The following is a 21,652-nucleotide window of genomic DNA, read 5'->3' on the forward strand; positions in this document are numbered from 1 at the left end:
CTTCAATGCTTAGTGGATGAGATCTTTTTTTCCTGCAAAAGCCATTTTAAATCAAAGTAGCTCAGCACAGAAAAAAAAAAAGACCATCAAGGCCTACCAAAGTCTGAAAACAAGCATGGACCTTACTGAAGCCCTGCTTCCTCCTGAAGGAGCTTACAAGGCAGAACAGTAACTCTGTAACTCTTATCTGAACCCCCTGTATTGCATATCTGTCCTCTGCTAGCCACAGGTACCTCATTCTTCTGCATCTCTTGGAAAATACAGAATTTCTCATGAAACACCTTGAGGGCATGCAAGGGGGAATGGAGGGGTGGGAGAGAAAAAAAGGGAATAAAATAAAAACAAAATAATCTTCCTCTTAGAAGAGATCTAGATCAACTAGGGAGAGAGATTAAAAGAGAGTTAAGTAAATACAGAAGATTCCTACTTTCTTTATCAACTCCTTCCACAGCCTTAAATACATTAGTTATTCTAATTCACTCCACTATATATACATAGAAAGCATTTCCTATGACACTTCAATTTGCAGTATTTCATACATTTGCCATCTGAGCCAAGTATCAACTATGTGACATCAATTTGTTCACGCTGGATGACAGGTTTGAGACAGGAGGCACAGGTCACTGTGACTGTGACAGTACCCTCTCAGATGTTCTATTCTTCCCAAGTCTTTTTAACATGTGAACAAGGCACCACCAGGAAGGGACAGAGGGAACACATTTTTCATTCTTCAGTACTGGAAGGGCCTTAGTGTTCTGTGGAGTCACTGAAATATCTACTTATTCCTCCAAACCTTGCGAACTCTGTCTAGCAGAGCTTAGCTCCTCTCAGGAATTAAAGAAGGGCTCTTCCCCACTACTATGATTGATCAGTTCCTTACATTTTTCACTTATTCTTGCATTAACACTGCCATCCTAAAATTTCAACAGTTTAAAAGCAACTAAGAGCAAATATATGACTCTTGGCTCTCACCATGTATTTTCCACATATAAATATTTTAGCAAATAAACTAAATGTATTTTTCTCTCCGGGCTTTTATGGAGACCCACTTGTGTCTCCTCTTTCCTTCTCAGTAACTTCCTTAAAGCACCCCTTGAAGTGAAACTATTTTGGCTAGAAAGCTGCTGATATGTCTTACAGTATGACATTATAGCACTAGCTAGGGAAGGTTGGTCAGGAGCAAGAAACAGCTCTCTCAGAAGAAGCAGAGTTTATACCAGACCACACTGCAACAAAAACACCAGGCTAAGACCAACCCCTATATACTGGCGTTTCATAGAGGCTCACTACTATGTGCTTCAGCTTCACAGTTGTTACCTACACACACAGACATATGGAAATACTCAGCAACAGACTCAATGATCTTAAAGGTCTTTTCCAACCTAAATGATTCTATGATTCTAAGTCCTCAAAGAAAACAGGAGAAACAGCTGATGGCTCATCTTTTCTCCAAAACAAGAAGGTACTAATTCAGACTGTACACATTCTCTACTTCCAGGAAAAATAAGTAAACCTGCATGAGCTGCAAACTGCAGCCTGTAGCTTACCTCTTAGCTGATGATCTGTCTTGACTATGTTCCTGATGTATGCAAAAGTACATTCCTGTCTGTAGTTTGCTTGGAATTCTACCACTTCAATCTATCAAATAGGCTGGTAAAACAATATCCTAAAATTGGACCCTTACAAAAAGTAAGGACTATCTCATTGTTATCTTTTTGCAATAACATTAGTGACAGTAAAATTTACTCTTCTGACATTAAATGTCTGTTTTCTGTAGATCATTGGCATTCTCACAACAGGGACAAAATTCAGTATTCTGACTGTGATATTTGTTGTAAAGTAATGTCACAGTGAGACAACAGATCCTCTGTATAATCACAGTAGGGAGTAGCTTGCATTTGTGAAACCAAGTGAAACCAACTTATTTTAGGCAGAACAGTCAGCCAGCTTCCAAGAAAGCCTGGTCCACAGAAGAAACAGTAAAGCCAACAAAATTAATCATTCAAGTTTCTGATGTGATTCTCTGAGCCTGTGACCTGCAGAATGCTAGACCCATCTAAAATGCATCTGCCATCTGCTTACCTCTCGCTTGGATTTCTGGGAGGAGCGTTCCAGAATATCATCACTGGAGAGGTCAGAGTCCTCTGAGAAACTCAGGTGTTGACGGAGCTGCAAATCTGAGAAGCCGGGAATAAAAAGGGCAAGTTAGAGAAGTGGTAAGTATTTTTTCTGTAAATATTTCAGAACTCAGTTGTAAGTTGATTGAGCTTCAAAAATACTTAGTCCTTTATGCCAGTCTCCATTGCTTTGCCTGGGATTAGTGATCAGAGAAGCACTGATCTGCAAAATGTTCAATATCATCTAAAAGCTTCATTCTAAGAAGCACCACTTTCTGCAAACACTGTTAAAAATAATGGTCATGATTCTACCCTTGTACTGTATCAATGCTATTTGTACAAGGCCAGAGAAATGTAACAAGTTCACTTTCAATCACATTTATGGCTAACTTATTTATTGTATCACAAGCTGCCATTAAACATCTCCACCTGCACTTGACAGCATGTGAGAGATTTACATGAGGCCGCAGAATCCCCACTTCACAGATCAGCAGACAATTGCCAGGTCACTGAGAACACAGGAGTGACTGCATCTCTGCAGTCTTCAGCATCCATGGAGTCAGCTTGAAAGCAACAGAACAGACCACTCAAGGAAAAGATGAGGATCAGATTTAAAATAGAGATGAAATGTCACAAACAACTAGCTCTAGCAAACAGCGCTTACTTCTCAAATCAGTTTAAGGCAGAAAACAGATGTGCCTTGTACATAGTGAGAGTGAAGCCTTTATTTAAGGATCCCTTGTTTTCAGTGGCATATCAACTAATTCTGTCAATACACAAACATACAATTCGAGTTGCTAGCACTTACCCTTGATCTGCACTGGGGAGCAGTGTCATTCAACACAGTAGCTGATGTTAGCCAAACTTACTTTCAAGGATACCTAGCTATAGAAAAAGTATACATATCTATTATACCTGCAGCTGTAATCAACGGAGAAGCTTTGTGCTTGCCAGAATCTGCAGTGGCACTACTTGAGGGAGTACTTGGGCAGGATTTGTCATCAGTCTTTTTCTTCTTGTCTTTCTTATACCCAGAGAAAACAGACTTCCATAAAGACCTAGGCTTTGTTGCTTCCTCTGTTCCGCCACTAGATTTGTCGGAAAGTCTGCTGTCATTTTTGGATTTCTTCTCCTTTTTGTTCTTACGAGGGGAGAAAAGAGAAGTTCTTTTCTTACTTTTCCCACTGGAGCCTTCTGAAGAGGTGACAGACCCTTCAGGTCCAGCCACATCAGCAGCAGGAGTGCAGAACTTCTCACTAGCAGCATCATGCTTTCGTGAGGATCCCTCTGCTATTTTCAAGGCCAGATGCTTTGGAGAGTCATAAAACAACTCTTTGGTCTTCAAGGGCATAGAAGATGCCTTTCGTGCCCTTGTGGCCCCAGCAGCAGCAGCTGCAGCCATCTCCATATCTTTCATCTTACACAACTGTTTAGCCATGGCATCACGCAGTGCTTGGCTCTTGACAGACTTCTCTCTGGCTCTCATTCTTTCTTCAGCAAGCTCCTTGGCCTCTGCAGAAATTTCAGGCAACACTCTCTTCTTTTGGTTAACCCCTCCTTCCATTGAGGGTGGACCACCATTTTCTTTGACCAAGGGCAAAAGAAGTGCTTTCTCTGGCCTTGGCCGACTGGTAGGAGGTGTAAAGAACTTCTCATGAAGGCTTGAGTCCTCTGTCCTGTCATCATATGTGTCTTCTACATCATCAGCAAATGGAATCTCATCCACACTCTCTGCAAAAGACTTCCGCATATCATCTTTTTTGGCCTGGGTCGACTCTCTGGGAGCAGGGGTCACCTCATGGCGTGGGGGAGCAGGAGGTGTTGATGCTGGTGTTGGAGGTGACCTGGCTTCAACCTCATTCTGCCAGACTGCTTGATGCCTCTTTCTACGCAAAGTGGCTGGTTCTTCACCCTGAGGAGGTGGTGGTGGTGGACTTGATGGAGGAGTAAGCATCGTAGAGTCGGAAGTGTTGAAGCTCTGGCTAGCCATAGTTCTCATGTTAGATGAGCTCTCCTGAAGGCCAAGTCCAGAACTGCTGGATACATCTCTCCTTACTTCACTGGAACTCTTTAGCTCTTTTTCTGATGGAGATTTTGGAGTGAGCAGAGAAATCTGCTCATTTTCTAACTTGGACAGTCCTTGTCGTCTTGGGGCAGGCTGGGGTTTCACAAGATGGATCCTTTCATCCCCTGAAATCTTCTCACTATTAAAAGTCTTCAGAGGAGTTGTCTCAAGGGCAGATACAGTAAAGTTTGTCTCTGAGCGTCTGTTTCTGTCTACTGGGGTGAGCCCTAAGCTCCTCCGGATTTCAGCACTCTTCATCCAGAACTCTTCTACAAGGTTACTCCGTTTCAGGGCTTCTTCTGCAGTAGTAGGGCTCCTCAGTTTTTCCACCTCACTACCCTGGCCCCTAAGGACCAGTTTGGCTAAAGGAGTAGACGTTAAGGCTGGGACAGGTTGGAAACATACTGGAGGCTCCACTGGGGATGGAATGGATGTTTCGGCAGAAGGCAAAGGCTGGGAACAGATAGGCTTTTGAGCAGATGTTGGGGATGAAGCCAACACTGGTGCTGCTGGCTGAGACTCTGCTAGTGATGTGGGTGCAATGGCTTCTGGTGATGCAGCCGGCTGGGATAACACTGGAGATGGTGGAACCAAAGGACTCTTAACTTTCCTGTCTTTAGGAATTTCATCCTTTGGTCCTTCTTCAAGAAGGAAAGGCTCAGGAAAAAAGCGTGCCTCTGGAGATTTTATTGCACGGGATACTTCAGCCAGAGGATCTTTTACATTCTACAGAAAATGAAAAAGGGAAGTATTAATAGTCACTAGCCACATTAGAATAGTGTTCCATTTTTTTTGCCTTTAACAAAGTTAGCAATAAAGAAACCATCCAAGTATCAAAATACAAAAAAACCCCACACATGGCATCCCACTCACAAGCCTGGAACACCACTTAGGACTTCTCATCAGACATGGTTCATTTTTCTGCCCCATTGTATAAACTGTCTTTTGTAGACGATAGCAAGGCAAATTTAATTTTTGGAAGAAAAGACACTAAACTGAATTCCAGAAATCCATTTCTATCTTTTCCTGCTCTCCCTTCAAATCTCCAACTCTGTGTATTGTGCTGGTCCCCTGTCTCAGACAAATTTGATACAAGTCTCTCCAGCTCTCACCAATACAGTACTTTCTGCTGGCTAGCATCTGCTGTAATGTTTTCTTAAAGTAAGGGGTGCTTTCTCTTTTAAGAGTAAATTAGGCTGCAATTTCCTTGACCCTTAATGGCCTGATAAGTCTTGGTTTTCATTTCCCACATCCAGACTGCCATATTCTCAGCAGCACAATTCATTGTTTTATAATTTAATCCTTTGGCAGTGGGCTCCTCTTATTGAGTACTGGTATTATTCTTTCCGATGACATCTTTTGCACCGGATTTCTTTTGAATGCAGTTTGGTTTAACTGACACATGACCATCAGAGCATGAACGTCTCTATCTGTATGCTTGTATGACACATATTGAACACCCAAGTCTTGAGTACTGCATTTAGACACTGTCCTGATATAAACAATAACTATGTCTAACATAATCATTAGATGGTCCTGAAAAAAACCCCTTAATTTTAATAGAAAGTGAATGTTGTCAGCAACAGCTGTCAGCAAACCAGCCTTATCCCATAATGTCTCCCTCGTAAAAGTAAATGGTTTTTGACAAAACCCTCTAGGATAAAGCCTAATCTTTTAGTAATTCCTTAAAAACAAACACTTGGGAGGGAAAAATTTGAACTGAACATTTTAAGGGTCATGTACTTTCTGCTCTTAGACACCAGTAGCTGGAAACTCCAGGCTACGCTTGCATGCTGACACCAGGGCTGACAACATGTCAGTACATCATTGACGTCTCACTTCCTTAAGCTGAACTATGTTGTTACTCTGGAATAAATAAGCACTGCTTTGGTTACTACTAAGTAATACAAATATAATTTTGAGTTACAACTGTACAGAATCTGCTTTTGCTACAGAAAAGATAGCCAAACCAGGATAAACAGGAAATCACTTACTTATGGCTCCCTTCATGCATTATGTGTATCTCGTTACCTGCACATTGAAATTAAAATATCCTGTATAATTCTTTTGTGGGCTTTGTGATGCGAACTTGTATGACTGTGACAGAGCCATTACACTCTGAAGATAGGAAAGATAGTACACGATTTTTTAAATGAAGTCAGATTTCAAGATGATCAACATAAATTACAGAGACAGGAAAGGAAGAAAGCCCACTGCTGTCAGTCCTCATTAGTTTATCCAACAAACTGCTCTATTGAACTACAGGTAGTAATTAGAAAACATCAAAGATTCCCTTTCTTACCTCTGCTTGTTTTGCTTTAGGGCTATCAACTGGAGACAGAGGGAGAACAACATCACCAGATGACTGGATAGGGATGGATGGCTTGCATGGATCTAGGGAAAGCAAAAATGTTTCCAAAATCACATGACACTGCTAATACTCTTTATTTTTTTACTGTTACACACAGCAAGTAGTCAACAAATTTCTCAGTTTTTTACAAATTCTAGACTAGACATTTGGAACACAGACAAAAATTTTTAAATGTCAAAAATGGTACAAGCTTTTTAGCATATAAACTTCTACAAGAAAAAGCAGTTAGATAGGTTCTCATGCTTCAGGAAGCTGTAATTAATAGATTCAGAACATTCTTCTCAAAATGTTAATGCAAGTACATACCTTGCCACTGAGAGTAGTAAGATGGTTCAAATCCAAGAGACTGTCTTCTCTTAAATCTAATAAATGTATAGACTACGTCAAATGCAATTACAATCATTCAAACACTGATGGGAAAGCTATTACCTTCTGTCACACTGCAAGAAGCACCTTCTGCTCCTTCTTCATCTTCTTCATCTTCAGAAACTTTTAGTTCTGGCTCTTCTACACCACCCTGATGTAAGCGAAACTCCGCTTCTGCATCAGATGGTATGTCATCTGGTCACGGATGGGGCAGGGGAAAAAAACAAGAGATCTTGCAAACAAGTCCATCAGGACATCTGTTTGTTATTTAAAAGATCTTTCATAATCTTTTCTTTCTATTCACATGGTGCTAATCACTTTCATAACCTGAACACCTAAATGTTTCACTCCTTTTTTTTGTGTACTAATTAGAACCATTTCAGCAGTAAATGATGGACTATTAGTACAAATAAATAAATTAGTAATTGAAGTCATACCTTGCCAGTTTTCTGGAAATCTGTCAATGTTGTCTGGCATATGCAGTTCATTTTACATTAGCAAGGGAAGATTTTTGGCATAATATTGTGGACTTTTCACAAATTTATTTATATTTCTGTTATTCAGCAGGATTAGTACTGAATACAGACCCAAGACCAAGCCCTCTAGTTAGCAGATGGTGAGAAATTTATTCTACAACCCATGGCATCGAGAGAGTTCTTTTTGTCCTTCACTCCTGGCTCCCTCCCTCTTGAGTATTTGAAACAAATTCATACATCACTAAAGATCAGGTTTAAGTACCCTCATACAAAGGTTTAAATGATGCATGGTGGTACCCTACCGTCATCCAGCTCTGCACCTGTGTCTCCCTCTTCACCTGCCTGCCCTTCTGTGTCTGCAGGCTCTGTGCCCAACTCGTCCTCCACATCATTATCCTCACATGGAGCTAGAATATATTCAATATTGAGAAAAAAATAAAAAAAATAAAACAAAAAAACTATACTGTAAAAAGGTTCTACATTGAACTGTACCAACAGTGTATAGAGGAGATCTTTATTAACTGCTGCCAAAACAACAAATCCTGAAATGTGTCATCTGGAAAGACATCTATGGTGAAATGATACTTCCAGACTCCAACGAAACAAGGAATGCCTGCCCTTGTCTCCAAGCCACTTGTAGCAAAAGCAGCCAGGGCTTTTCTGAGCAACACGCCTTGTGAAAAATTAAACAAGAAGGAGACTGGGAGGACATCAAACCAGAATAAATTCTACCATTCTTCCAGGAAAATTATTTTTTTTCTTTACCGCACCAGAACAGTTACCACCGCTTTACAGCATATGTGTATTAGGTGAGAACTGAAATCTCACAATGTAGCACAACTGTTCATCTTAAAATTGAAACAGACTTTTGAGGGTGTAAGTCAGAGACAGAGTCTAGTTCTGGGATTGACCAATATTACATTTGGAAACTATTTAACTCTGTGCAGCTACAGTAGTCTTTGAGACTTAATATGCTGTACAAGTTACTAGGACGCAAATTAATTGAGCTATTTTTAAGTAAATTAAAAGATATATTGAAAATTTTCTTTTCTGTTACAGATCATTATTTGATTTGTTGGGTCAAAAAAAAGAAAAAATTCTTGAATTTATAACTCTGAAAAGGGCATTTGACATTGCTACTTCTGATTACAGGAGGAGATAGAAGACCAAACTGTGGGGTCTAAATTTCATTATTAAATGATACTTTTTCTAAAAAAACCTAAACCTTATGATGCCTCGTCCCACCTCTAGTGCTATGGATGATTTGCTTAATTTTTTTTTGTTAAGCATTTTTCATAAAACATATTTTAAATATAAAAAAAGAAGCATTTCCAGTTTTTTTTCCACAGTAGAGTCAGTCAACTACATTTTTCAATTTGTGCAGTGAGTTAGCATCAATTCATGTTCAACAACATGCAGACATTTAACTCTGTTGTATATCCTATTGCAAATGCGTAGTGTCAGCATGTATTATTATGCACAACATTTGCTAATTTTACAGGATACGGTCTTATAATGATGATAACTTATATATTTATAACCTCCTTGGTTGCTTCTATACCAGTAAACTAAATGGTGCAAGTCTCTAGACCTGAATGCATACAGTGTCATACTGTCATCTTTAGGAGGGCTCCTGGCACGACTCCCAACAGTTAGTCCCCACGGTAGGGCTAGAGGCTGTTTCCAACAGGCAGTCCAGATGCAGCCCCCTGGTTCTGAATGGCAAAGAAGTTTAGCCATATGGGAGTGAATCACACTGTGCCAGCTTTCTCCTGAGTAGGCCCTGATCCTTTTTGTTTACTAGTGATGATGTGGCTTTTGTAACCCATTTATATGCTAGCATTCCTAATTAAGACAATCTTGAAAACAAGCCAACCCTCCCTAAAACTGAGGTCTTGAAGCCTCTCCTCTTTCTCTAATACAGGTTTTTGCTTATTTCAAAACACAGCCTTCAGTGGGTGGTTTGTCTTCTTCCTTCAACCTGAGAACCTCTCTTTTTCCATGCTTTTCCCCTCTGTAGCATTAAGACAGAAAAACATATGGGCTAGTTTATTTTCTGTCAACTACTGTGAAAAGGCAGTTACACTTACATGTGACAAAGCACTGGCCTATTCCCTTATGTCAGAGACTTACTGAATCCAGAATCTTACACACGCTGAGCGAAGGAGATTGAATCATATGGCAAAGGCTGGACTGCCCACAGGGCTATTTACAGATCTACTGTACAAAACCAAACTGTGTCCCAATTTGACTGTTGCTTAGGTATGCAGTATCTTATGCTATTTTGGAAATGATAATGTTATTGGATGGTTTTATGATAGCACCAATGTGAGTAATCTTAATCAAAACTGCAAAAATGTAACTGATGTTAGGAATAGCTGATACCACTATGTATGTGTGTCTTCAGATCCAGAAACTATGAACTGACACGAAACACATAGGGAGGGTTGGAGAGAGGAGAAAAATCAGTTCTTAAACACGTTGGTACACAAAACTCAACAGAAGATTACAGATGCATAGATAAGTAACAACTTGGTGCAAGGGTGGATCCCATTTTGAGGGACACAGAGAGTTTGCAGGTGGCTAGTTATATTATACATATACTGTGCATATACATATATGCAGATAGGAAAAGGAGCAAGAGGCCAAAAGCTGTCACACAATAACTCAGAAGCTACACGCTATGGCAGCCAGAAACTGGGATCAGCACTTGGTTCATATGAGCTAGCAACCATAAACAGACTGCATTGTGTTCAAACACCTTGTAAACACTGCTGCCTTGCCAAAGCAGCAGCAGAAGCAAAGTTTTATAGGCAAGCTAGCTATTCTGATGTGCCAAAGCAACTTAGCGATAGATCAACTACCCAGCCACAAAGTACTGCTATTCCACTGATTGATGATACCTTCATCACTTTACACCAATTTACTCCATTACTCCAATCCCAGAATCTTCATGCTCATTGGTTTTGTAATAGAGCTTAGAGGACCATATTAAAAAATCAGCTGAGCTCTACCATCCTTCAACTTTCCTGAGGCGTTCCTAAATAATGTGAAGCCCAAGTCAACGGAGACAACAGTCATCACTATTCCTGAAGTTTCAACTTTATTCTTCTTTTCACCAGAGAACTAGAGTCTGCAGTTGCTACAGACAACTGCAATTGCTTTAAGCACTCTGTCACTTAATCTTTCGACTGCAAGAAAGCCCCATGTCCTTTTAGTCAAGGAGCTAGGGAGAGAATAACTGGTCAGTCTTCAGTTTACAAAGCATATCAAAGCACTCAACTATATTCCTCCTTCTACTTTATTACACTCAAAATAACCTCTCTGTTTGGCCTGCCTTCACGAGGGTTACAACAAATGTCACGTTCATGCAAGAATGGGCTGTCTGAGCAAGGCGTGCATGCACACTCCCCCTTCCTCCCTCCCTCCACGTCCAGTCATGCAGTAGCGACAGGGCCGTAAGTTCCAGGGTTAAAGTACCAGCTCAGCTGCTGAAGGCATGGAGAAGAGACGGGCAGGGTTATTGTGCATTGGAATACATAGAACATCACCAAACTACCTCCAGGGACTGTCTCCAGCCACGCCTGTACCGCCTCATGGCGTACGGAGGGAAGGTCGGATGCTGAATTTAAAAAACAATAAATTGCAAGAAATCAAAATTAGACCATCAGTAAGCGTCTAAAACAGAAGAGTGACAAAGGGAAATTTTTAAGTAGCAAATACAAGAATAAAACCTATGAGATGTTAAAACAACCGATTCCAGGGTTGGGATTTAAATTGAGATAACATACAAATGTCAGGGGCCTACAGAGAAAATATAGACAGTCACAGTAAGAAAAACACCTCATCTGACCAGCAGCTTGCTGCTACTGTGCTCCACTTGAAACTCCACAGAGGAGGGAAACTAAGAGATGAAAGATCTGAGCAATGAGAGAGGGACAGTTGTAACAGGCGCCCCAGAACCTGTGCTGCCTGGGTGAGAACGCCAGCAGAGGAAGAAGAGCACCCAAAGCAGAATGAGAGGGGCTTTTGTGTACCGTCACGCTATCCCAGGCTTTCACGTCAAACCCTACTGCCACTGCTACTGATGGGCTCTCCAAACGCCTCGTATCACAGAATACAGCTCAGCCAGGAACAAATTTGTCTGTTGAACTCAGGTTGAAAACTTACAGCATATCCACAAGTACCTACTGGTGACAGCCCTTTAAAAAACCAAACTGCTGATACGCCTGCACACACCCATACTGTAGGACAAAGTAATTGAAGCAGCTAATCTGTTGATCAGGATTGTCCTAGTTTGCCACAGTTTTGAGGGAAGAAAGGAAATACTGTCTTCCTTTCCAAAAGGAAGCTGGAAAGGTCACAAAATCAGTTTTGGAAGGATCATCTTTTGCTGGCAGCTATACCAACACACTATGGAAAAGTAGGAATTATAAAATACAAATTAAAGGAAAAATTTGGAAACTATAGTGATACAGACCCTCAAGCAGAAGGTAAAGTAACCTTAATTGTAGTAAACTTAAGAAACTGTGTTAACATCTTTTACTTAGCCTTTTTAAACGTTAAACAACTACTCTAGCAATACTGAATGTTACAGACAGTTGAACACACTCTATTTCTGTGGTTGCAGTGGGAAGGGAATACACATCTCTTATTTGTAGGGAGCAGATTTCACATCAGAAAATCCCAGTGCACTCTACAAACTGCAATTATAAGCATAGCCAAACTGACCTGGAACTGTGTATCAAGTTAGATCAGGGTTAACAAAAACCCACAAACATCTAGAACTACAAGGAGAAGATAATTATCTGGAATGGAGTATAATCAAGCAACACGAGATAAAGCTCTAGGCTTTTTAAAGAGATCAGTCATTAACTTCATTTCACATTTGCTGTAAAAGGCACCCCTTCCCACAGCATACTTACTCCCTCTACAATTCTGGCACAATGTTACAGGCTCTGAGAGAAGATTACTACTCATCAACTGCATGGTTAACATTTATTAAGCCTAGGCTTCTGCATAGGTAAAGCACTTATGACATACTTACCTTAAGACACACTGTAATATAGTCTAGAATAAGGTCAGCAAGGACTGCTGGAAGGTGCTTACAAGAGTGCTAGATTATTGACATTTCCCCCCTCCAAGGCTTTCCTTTAAGTAACTGGCAACTCACAAAGGTCACACCTCATTTTAAAAAATAGATATAATGTCAAATCTTAAACACAGGGAGGCAAAACCACTACTGATCAGATTTGCAAGCCCTTTGAACTCCATTATTCTCTACTAATACCAGATGCAGTTACACACTTTGAAAAGCAGCAGAGAAATATGCTCAATACAGAAGCTGACCCTGTTCAATCTTTGCTGTAGTAGCTATACAACATAGTCCTTTCAGTGTTCCCTAAAGAGGTGTAGGAGTCCTTACTGCTACAAAAAGAACATGACAACTTCTATTACTATCCGTAAAGTCAGTTACCGAGGGCTGACTGCCAGCACTATCAAATCATGTGTATAGTGAGGAAAAATGCTATGGAGTCAAAGCAGGCAGACAAACGAACGGGTCAGAAGAAGTCACACGACTACAGAGCTGAGAAAGCAGTCACTTTAAGTAGACAGGGACCTGAAAAGCAAAATGTTTAACCAGTGTAATTTCAGTGTAATTTGAAAGTAGTTCCTTTCAATCACTGCTGCCCCTGCTGAAGTACACTGCTCTTGAAGAGCACAGAAGCAACAGAGTTGAACAGCTGCAACTGTGATCCAGGAACTGACAGTGCAGGGCTTGGGGAAGATTACCTCTGGAGGTGGAGGACTTTGACGTTGGGACCATTTTTTCCTCCTCCTCTTTTTCACGGATGTGTGTCCAGTGCACATCTGCCAGGATCTCCAGAGGATCAACCGGATTTACAATCTGCTGCAGTCTAAGGTTCCCAGCTAGCAGGAGGAGGGCATGGCATACCAGGTTGTAGGCAGGGCGTTATGAAGAACAGGGATGAAAAGATTGCAGAACAGTGGAAAGGAAAGGTAACACATCATAGGAAGGGAAAGAAGAAAAGAAGAAAAGAAAATATTACTGGCTAAGATCAGTTTGCAAGACAGACAGAAAAAGCTTAGCATTGTGTGTGCACGCATACACCAATACAGCACTCCTCACACTTCCCATCAAAGCTGAACAATGCCATTCCAAAGGCAGAGAGATGCTATTAAAAACATCATCGTAGATTATCTCTATTGCAAGCAGCTTTGCTGAAATGAAAGACATTCTCTGGGTGTCCAACAGTGTGTGGTATGTAAATATCAACTTAGCAGAAACTTCCAGCTCCTTCAGCCTAGTCATTATGATTATTGATAAAGACACCTTGCTTTTAAAGGCAAGGGACAATCTGCATTGTAGTTTGATGCACCAAAACAAAAGGTCTTTCATTCCCTACTATTGGGTTAAGCACTCACTTCTATGCTGGGTACATATTTCTTTGTGAATTAAACTACATGATGGATCTCAGTTTCACACGTGTGTAAGTACATATGGGCACACACTTACTTTAGCACTTAAAACAGTACTTTGTTTACTCCTGCTCTTTCGTACTGACTTGTTTGAAGTATAGAATTTTCTTCTGAAGAATAACAGCATTTTCATTATGACTTAACAGACTCCCCTCCCCAGAAAGGACTTCCTGTTGCACAAATGAATTCATTTAAAAGAAATTGCATTACTCCTCAATTACCTGCCTGCACAAAGCTCAGCTACTTACGGAGTGTCAAAGGGGACCACGGGCACCTAAAGCAACTGATAAGCAACTTGTTTAACTGCTGCAGAATACCCACCTTGGGAGCATCTACCCTGAGGTGAGTATTATATTCATAGATTCTGACTCTTGCTATCTACTATGGGAGTATAGCTTGGATTTTATTTACCCATAATAAAATAACTCATTCTATGGTGTTCTGTGTCAGCAGGAGTGGTCTTCAAAAGCAAATGACTCATCCTGAAAGGAAAATGCCCACTTACTTTATAAAGTAGGAAGTCAATTTTCACAACAGCTGGATTACCACTGAGTAGGGCAAAACGCTGTTTAAGCAGTTTAGAACCTCAAAAGCAGTTAGATTTTTATATGGTGCAGTAGTGTTTGAAGGAAACAAGAAACATCAGCAGCATTTAGAGGTTGCACTCATTACTTCCTGCTGTCTCGTTTTAATGACGTTCCTCTCTCCCAGTCATGTTTTCCCCAGACATGACAAAGTGTTTGGGACTTCTGTTTCAGGAATATGTGAGATTTGGCATTAAAACTGCAGAAGAATCAGGCAGAAGGAACTGCAGGAAGGACAGAATCACCAGCAGGTTATTAAAGGGGAAAAGGGTTCAGACGCACAAACTCAAATGCAGAGTGGGATTCACAGTTTAGCTAAGTATTTAGCCATTTTATGTCTCTGTTGCCTCATCAGAGAGTTTTTGTATCAATTAGCACAACCACATGGCCTGCCAGACCTACTGGACATCCTGCAGGGACAGGAACCTGGACTTTTCTCACTCCGTACCAAAGCACTCACATGCAGGCCCCAAGATGAGTAGAGTTAGCATTTGCATCGCCACACAAAATCTTGTGTTAAAAGGTTTAGGTTTGCCAGCAATGGCTGAGAAGTATATAGCCACTCAGCAAGTCTTGAAAAGAGCAGGTCCCACATGATCTGCATGTTTTAAAATGGATTTCTCTGTGATTTAGAGCAGTGTAACATGCACACCTTCAGTTACTCCACAAGTCTCTAGACAGAGGCCTGAGCCTGTCCTGATTAGGAGATGGGTCCTTCTCACCTTTTCCAGTAAATAAATAGCAGTTTAGCCAGCCATGAAGGATTGCTGTTTGGCTAACAGGCAAACCTAACATTTGCTTGAGGTCTAAATGCTTGAGCATTTAAAATGACACCTGGCATGGCCTTCACTCAAGGCTGCCTGCTAAGCTTTTCAGAAAGCTGGACGTTAATTGCATTTACATTTGGAAAGGTGGCTTTCCCCTCCAGTTCCACCGTAGCACCTACCAGCACTTTATAAACACTGGGCAGTCTCAATGTTTAAGGGAATGAGAAGCCACCTGCAATTCAATTCCTTAGGACCCTAAGGAGCCAGGTCTAAAGCACACTAGCAACTGCAACTGGGAGAACTTCTTCAGTTATGCTCTTCAGCCATCTTACTAATACTTCTCATTCTTACCATCAGAAAAGTTTAATTGGAAAAAATTATAACACCTCTTCCTTTTTTTTAAAAAAAAAAAAGTCAGAAGCTCAGCTACAGTTGTTACAACCATAAACTGCAAAATACACAGTTTGACAACTGCATATGCCCTCTTACCTGCAGGAAGGCACTTGAATTTTCTCTTATGTATTCTAGCTCTAATGAACCACATTGAGAGAATAAGGGATTAACAAGTTATGACCAAGTGCTCCAAAAAACCCAACCATCAGAAATAAACCGCAGGAGAATGCATCATGGAAAGAAACACAACCAGTTAGTTAGATTGGAATGTCAGATTAATTTTTATACCCATTATATGACTGTTTGAAAAATCTTGAGGGATCACCACAGCTCGATGAGCTTCCTCCACAGACTCTCCCTACAGACACACACTCACAAAGGACAACAACAAAAAATGCAAGTTTGCTGACACAGGCAGTCTAAAGGTGGTACTTCTGATGTGTCCTACAAGTCTGACATATTGCACAGGTGCAATTAGTCTGTGTCTGTGGAACAAATCTGAAGCTCCTAAATACGTGGGGGTCACTGTTCATGACATTACAGTAGCAAATTGTCCAGGCTTTCTAGATATCCTGAGGTACTTGGCAGCTATATCTTTTTCCTAAAACCAGTTGCAATGTCAGACCCGATAAATGGCACTTGGACCGGGAGATGAAGGTAACAACAGCTACTGAATCAGTTTTTAGGGAGCTGGTAAAGCAACTAAATAAGACACAGAAACTTCTCATGTGGGACCTGCTCTTTAAAACATTCCCCCCTTCTTCGGGGAAATGGAAGTGGAGATGGTATATGGGTACCTTTAAATGTACCCGTGTCCTCTTCATTTGAGAGACGTTGAAGCCAGAGGCCTTGCTGCAGCTCTCTCTCCCAAGGGCAATACTCCCCCTCTACAGCAGAGGGAACCACACATCCATATATAACACCAGACATGCGTGTACACACACAAGCGGTGGAGAGAGAGAAAGAGAGAAAGGACAGAATCAGAAAGCGAGACTGTCTGGAAATCCAGCAACTCCCCATACTCCCACTGTATTCAAAATGTCTGACAGGAAAACTGCTCAAACAAAAGGTCAATCCAAGAACACCATGGTTTAGCAGACTAAACACACAACATGCATGTTACCATACTTAAAAAGCAGTCTTGACTTCCACAGACTTCAGTTATGGAGATACAGCTCCTACATTGAAAAAGTAGCCAAGCAGCCTGCTGAGCTCATCAACAAAACTGCCACTAAGACTCAAAAAACTGGACCTCTGCTTGCATTAGGCAGCCAAAGACCTTTACGAAGAAGCTCTTTGGAGTCTACTAGTCTTCACAAAAAGGAAATGTGAGTACAAAGACAAAGACAAAATCAGTGAGAAATTTGGCATGGTGGTGAAACACTGGAAACACGTCTATTCTTAGCACAAACTTTGCATTTTGATGACTGAGACAAACACAGGGGAAGGAGTCTTTCCCTAAGATTTTCCACAGAAATCCCTCAGAGCTAAAATGGGAACCACCCAAACTCCTTGGTTTCTCAAGGCCATCTTTTAACTCAGGAGAGCTACAAGCAACTTCTGGGATGCCCTGATGACAGTTACAGGGCACTACCCCTTAGTAAGGCACTCTGCAAAACTGAAAATACTGCCTCCACAATGCTTCCAGCTCTTGCTGCCAAAGAACAAAGGGCACATTCAAACCCAAGTCCCAATAACAATAAAAAAAACAACAATAAAACAATGTAGTGTCACAAAGCTATGAATTGCACATGTTGGCATGGTGTGTGGGAAGCATATTCTGTAGGTACTAGTGCTGTAACTGCCCTGTAGGCAAAGATTTTCTGTATCCAGAACAGTCCACCTAAAGCTTTCCTTGACACTAACTCCCTCAAAAATCAAAGCAATAAAGAAGTGAAAGAAGAAGAAAAGTTTTCCAAGGCAAATCTTTCTCATTCTCCATGGCAAATACTCAACTCAGTTTTCCCTGCTGTCTAGAAGAAATGAAGGACAAATCAATCTGTCTAACCTTCACTTGACTCCTCATCTTCCTCCTCTTCGTCTTCCTCCTCCTCCTCTTCCTCTTCGTCTTCTTTGTCCTCAATCTCATGATTTTCCTCAGCCTCAATCTCTTCTTCACTCTTTCCCTTCAGCAGGGCATGGATACGCACAGCCTCTTTCCATGGCACACCACCCAAGTCTGAAGGTGGTTGCTGAGGCAGCAGTAGTTCATCATCATCTTCCTCATCCTCCTCCTCCATCTCAGACTCTGAACTACTGTAAGGGTTTAGAAAAAAAGATAAAGAAACAATTAGTTAATGTTTCCTAGAACAGTCGTAGATCACTGACAAGTTGTTTCAATACATGCAAACCCAAAACGTACAACTGAAACCATAATACTAATTTTCTGCTTTCAATATTTCATAGGCATTTTAGTGACAGCATTGCATATCGGCTGCAGTATCGTCCTTGTCCTGCTTCTTTTAAAGATGAAGCAGCAGAAAAGAGCCTGTGAAGTCAAGTCCAAATATTCGTGCAGCACTAATTGTTACAGTTCATGACAGTTGAATACAGCAGAAACTACTTTCTTCGTATCATATTGCTTTGGATAAACCGGTGCAAGAGTTCTTAGCAGTGCCAGAATGTAGAAGGTCACGTCTTTCAATAATGGCAGCTACTGCTAGCATTTTGGACAGCTAAGATGTTTTTGGCACTTGCTGGGGTGAACCACAAAAGACTTTGAGAGTAGAAAGAACACACAACAATCAGGCCAGAGGATAGAGTATATGAGCTAACGAGAGCTGGAGAAAAAAAAATACACAATTCCTCACTTTTCTACATCACAGACATAACTATAATACGTATTCAATTTAGTACACAGTGTACATAGTAGCAAGAAACTGTAGGAAGAAGTGCAAGGCTAATAGTAATAATGAGCTTCTTAATCTCACAGCAAAGTCTAAAACACGCAAAACACTAAACCATTAGTGCTTTTTAGTAGACATCTTTCCAATTCTAACAGTTCCTCAGAATAAGCAGCAGGGACAAGAAATGTAACCGCCTATACAATGACATTTAATCTAGCTCACTCTTACATGCTGGACTACCTAGAGGTACTGGGGAGAAAGAAGGTTGCATTTGTCACTGGAAAATTAACGTGAACTACAGCACATTCAGAGGACGTATCTGCATGGTGAAAAGGTCCTCTTCCTTTGTTTTTCTTTAATAGTTCATTGTCATAAAAAAACTAGAGCAACGGTTAGATGCTTCCCATATAGATCTTAAAAAGTCCAAATTCATCTGGATTGAAGAAGAAAACTGTGAATGCTTAAAGTTTGGGTGACTCATCTGGGAAAAGTATTCTACTTCTGTTGCTTCCTTATGACAGCTATCACTGTAGTTAGCAGCCTTTGGCAGAACCCGTTCCATATAGATAACAAGAGGGAAAACCAACAAGTTGAAAACAATGAGGTTTAAATTTCATGTAGGTCTATAAAACATAACTTGTACAGTTGTTGTAATTCTGTTTCCCATACACAGGTTTTTTCACAGTACGTGACAAACTGACAGTTTAAAAAAAAATTACATATGGTGGCACTCTTATTTGGCAGATCAACATATTCAGGTGCAGGACTTCAAATTAGTCTAACACTACACAAACATATCATATTTACATAATTTTATTCATCTACATGTCTGAGAAACTATTTTTGATAGCAAAGCTAATAAGAAAAACACCAGTTCTTTCATGCTCTGATTGTCATGTACTTCTGTCCATAGGCTCTTAAATTCTCCTCACTGTTTTGCATATATATATAACATTATTTTGCTCAAATTGCAATGCACTTTTTCACAGCATAAACTGAATACTTATTTTTAACAGGCTGCCTGATTTTTACATGCTAAATACTGAACACATGCACTATTGCATGCCATGGACTCTGCATATTCCAGGATACTGAAGCATATTCCAAAGGCTTTATGCAGATATTGTCACAGAGATAAAAAGTGATGTTGCCCTCCTCCCTGATTAACTTTCCCACCCTTTGGTATGCAAATAAATCTGACAGGTGCTGCATGCTGGGGTTTTCATGTGCTGTCAATAAGGTTTACTGCTGCTCAAACTGTTGCCATGATTGCTGAACGGGATGAGCTGCTGATCTTCAACCAGCTGGCTTATCACATGTAATACCAATGACATAAATTCTTTACCACATAGCTCACTTTACCTTCTTTGGCTTTTATTTATAACTTGGTTTTTGTTTGACCTTTGAATAATGAGAAATTAGAAACTGAAACATGGCAGTGAGATGGCCCGGTATAGCAGCCATTCCTTTCAGCATGGCAACTCTGTGCCACAGGAATTAATTCAACAGCTGAAATGTTTTGGGTTTTTTTTTTCCTATAAGACAGAGATCAAAGACCAAAGTAGGTTGCTTTAGAGAGTTTGTATAAGCAGCTGGGTATCTCATTAAAAAGGGTACATACAGAGATTTAGTGCTGAGGAGAGGAACCGAAACCTAAACTGTGGAAATGAACCTCTTTTCCCTTGCTGTCCAGACCCATACAGCACAAGCTGTCCTATGGTACCTCCTCAAAAGGCCACAGGGTATCATACCAAAACTGCAGATGACCTACTGGGAGATACTGCAAGTTAAACGCAATGAATAAGGTATCTCAAGGGTTTTTCTGCCCCTCAAAACTGTGTAATCAGGGTTTGGTTGCTTAAATGATTTTTTTCTTGCTGAAGCTTAAACAAGATTAACTCTCTTTTGTAAAAACATACTTTGAATACTGTTTTCTGACTTCCTCTGCAGTGTGCATGCTCCTAAGTGTGTGTGTGATGGGAAGCTGTGCACCAAGTGCATGGTGTCTGCTTGATTTAGAGCTAAAACTTCGGTGAACCTTCAAGCCCAATTCATCGCTCTGTAAGACACAGAGGGAGCAAAGAGTTCCCCCATCTCCTCTGCCTGCTCCTAATCCTGTGGTGCTGCACCAAGACAGCGAAGATGATCAAATCAGAGCTTTGCTTGGCTTGTTGCAGGGGCCAAACTCTCCCCCCGCCCCTCCCGAAAAAGTGGTCAGACTTCTTCCCTTTTTTTGTTTGGCTCTTTCTGTGACATATCATAGAATTGGTAGAGCCGAACAGAAAATACCTGATAATTACATCATTGAGAAAATTCTCTCTCTGATGTTTGGTCTGCACAGCCTTATCAATGCTCTGAGTAAATTGCTTGTCATATTTGGATTTGGGACAGAAATTTTCCCAGGTCAAACTTGACAGGGAATTTGATGAATCTTCTCCTTCCTCTCTATCACAGACTGTGAGTTGTCCACTAAACACTGTTTTTCAAATGAAAAATTATACAGTTCAGTCTATTACAAACAGAAATACTCAGTTAATTACAGGTTATGGGGATGTATGTAGGACAAAGAAAGCTAAATGTAACACCCTACAAGAGGAAATCAAACTCGCTAACCTACTAGTGTACTGCCCTCAGTCTCCACAATCTTGCAAAACACCTCTTGGAGATGACCAACAGCTTTATGCCAAAATGCCAATACTCCACTTTTTTTATCTAACTCTTGTCCTTTGGAAGTCTTCTGCCATTTGCTGAGCGGGCCTACTGTGTTCTGATTTACTGAAATCAAGACCAGTAATAATAATAATGTAAATTATTAAAAATAGTAATAGTAAATTTTGTTTCAGAGCTAGAAACATAAAGGACTAAAAATCCTTCAATATCATTAATGCTTATATTGTCACAGTTGATATAATTCCTAGGCCTGAGCAGGGAGCTAAAGGAAGGATGAGTGAAGCAAACAGAGTTTGCATCTCCTACAAATAGTCCCACAATTATTCAATCACAGCACTAGAGAAGATCTCAATTATGTAAAATGTCAAAATAGTTATCTTCTAAAGAAATTAATATGTTAAGAAGTTAATAAAAAAGTATTATTTAGGTTTCGGAGAAAACAGCTGTACAAGATATTACTAATTGCCAGGCACTTGCATGAAAGCCACACCTTCAT

The 21,652-nt window shown here is 40.5% G+C and overlaps 1 protein-coding gene across 3 annotated transcripts in view; it reads right to left on the reverse strand.

The window, feature by feature from the left end:
• MICAL3 (microtubule associated monooxygenase, calponin and LIM domain containing 3) overlaps nucleotides 1-21,652 on the reverse strand; it is a 166,162-nt gene that overhangs the window by 28,768 nt on the left and 115,742 nt on the right. For all 3 annotated transcript variants that reach the window (XM_074871731.1, XM_074871730.1, XM_074871732.1), the window contains 9 exons: nucleotides 17,649-17,896; nucleotides 16,438-16,527; nucleotides 13,189-13,326; nucleotides 10,955-11,017; nucleotides 7,698-7,802; nucleotides 6,983-7,114; nucleotides 6,485-6,576; nucleotides 3,033-4,908; nucleotides 2,083-2,177 (listed from right to left, as the gene is read on the reverse strand). In XM_074871731.1, the coding sequence (XP_074727832.1) occupies nucleotides 2,083-2,177; nucleotides 3,033-4,908; nucleotides 6,485-6,576; nucleotides 6,983-7,114; nucleotides 7,698-7,802; nucleotides 10,955-11,017; nucleotides 13,189-13,326; nucleotides 16,438-16,527; nucleotides 17,649-17,896 (2,839 nt within the window). The remainder of the gene's footprint in view (nucleotides 1-2,082; nucleotides 2,178-3,032; nucleotides 4,909-6,484; nucleotides 6,577-6,982; nucleotides 7,115-7,697; nucleotides 7,803-10,954; nucleotides 11,018-13,188; nucleotides 13,327-16,437; nucleotides 16,528-17,648; nucleotides 17,897-21,652) is intronic.

The sequence above is a fragment of the Strix uralensis genome, chromosome 5 (assembly GCF_047716275.1).
Source record: "Strix uralensis isolate ZFMK-TIS-50842 chromosome 5, bStrUra1, whole genome shotgun sequence".
Classification (NCBI taxonomy): Eukaryota; Metazoa; Chordata; class Aves; order Strigiformes; family Strigidae; genus Strix; species Strix uralensis.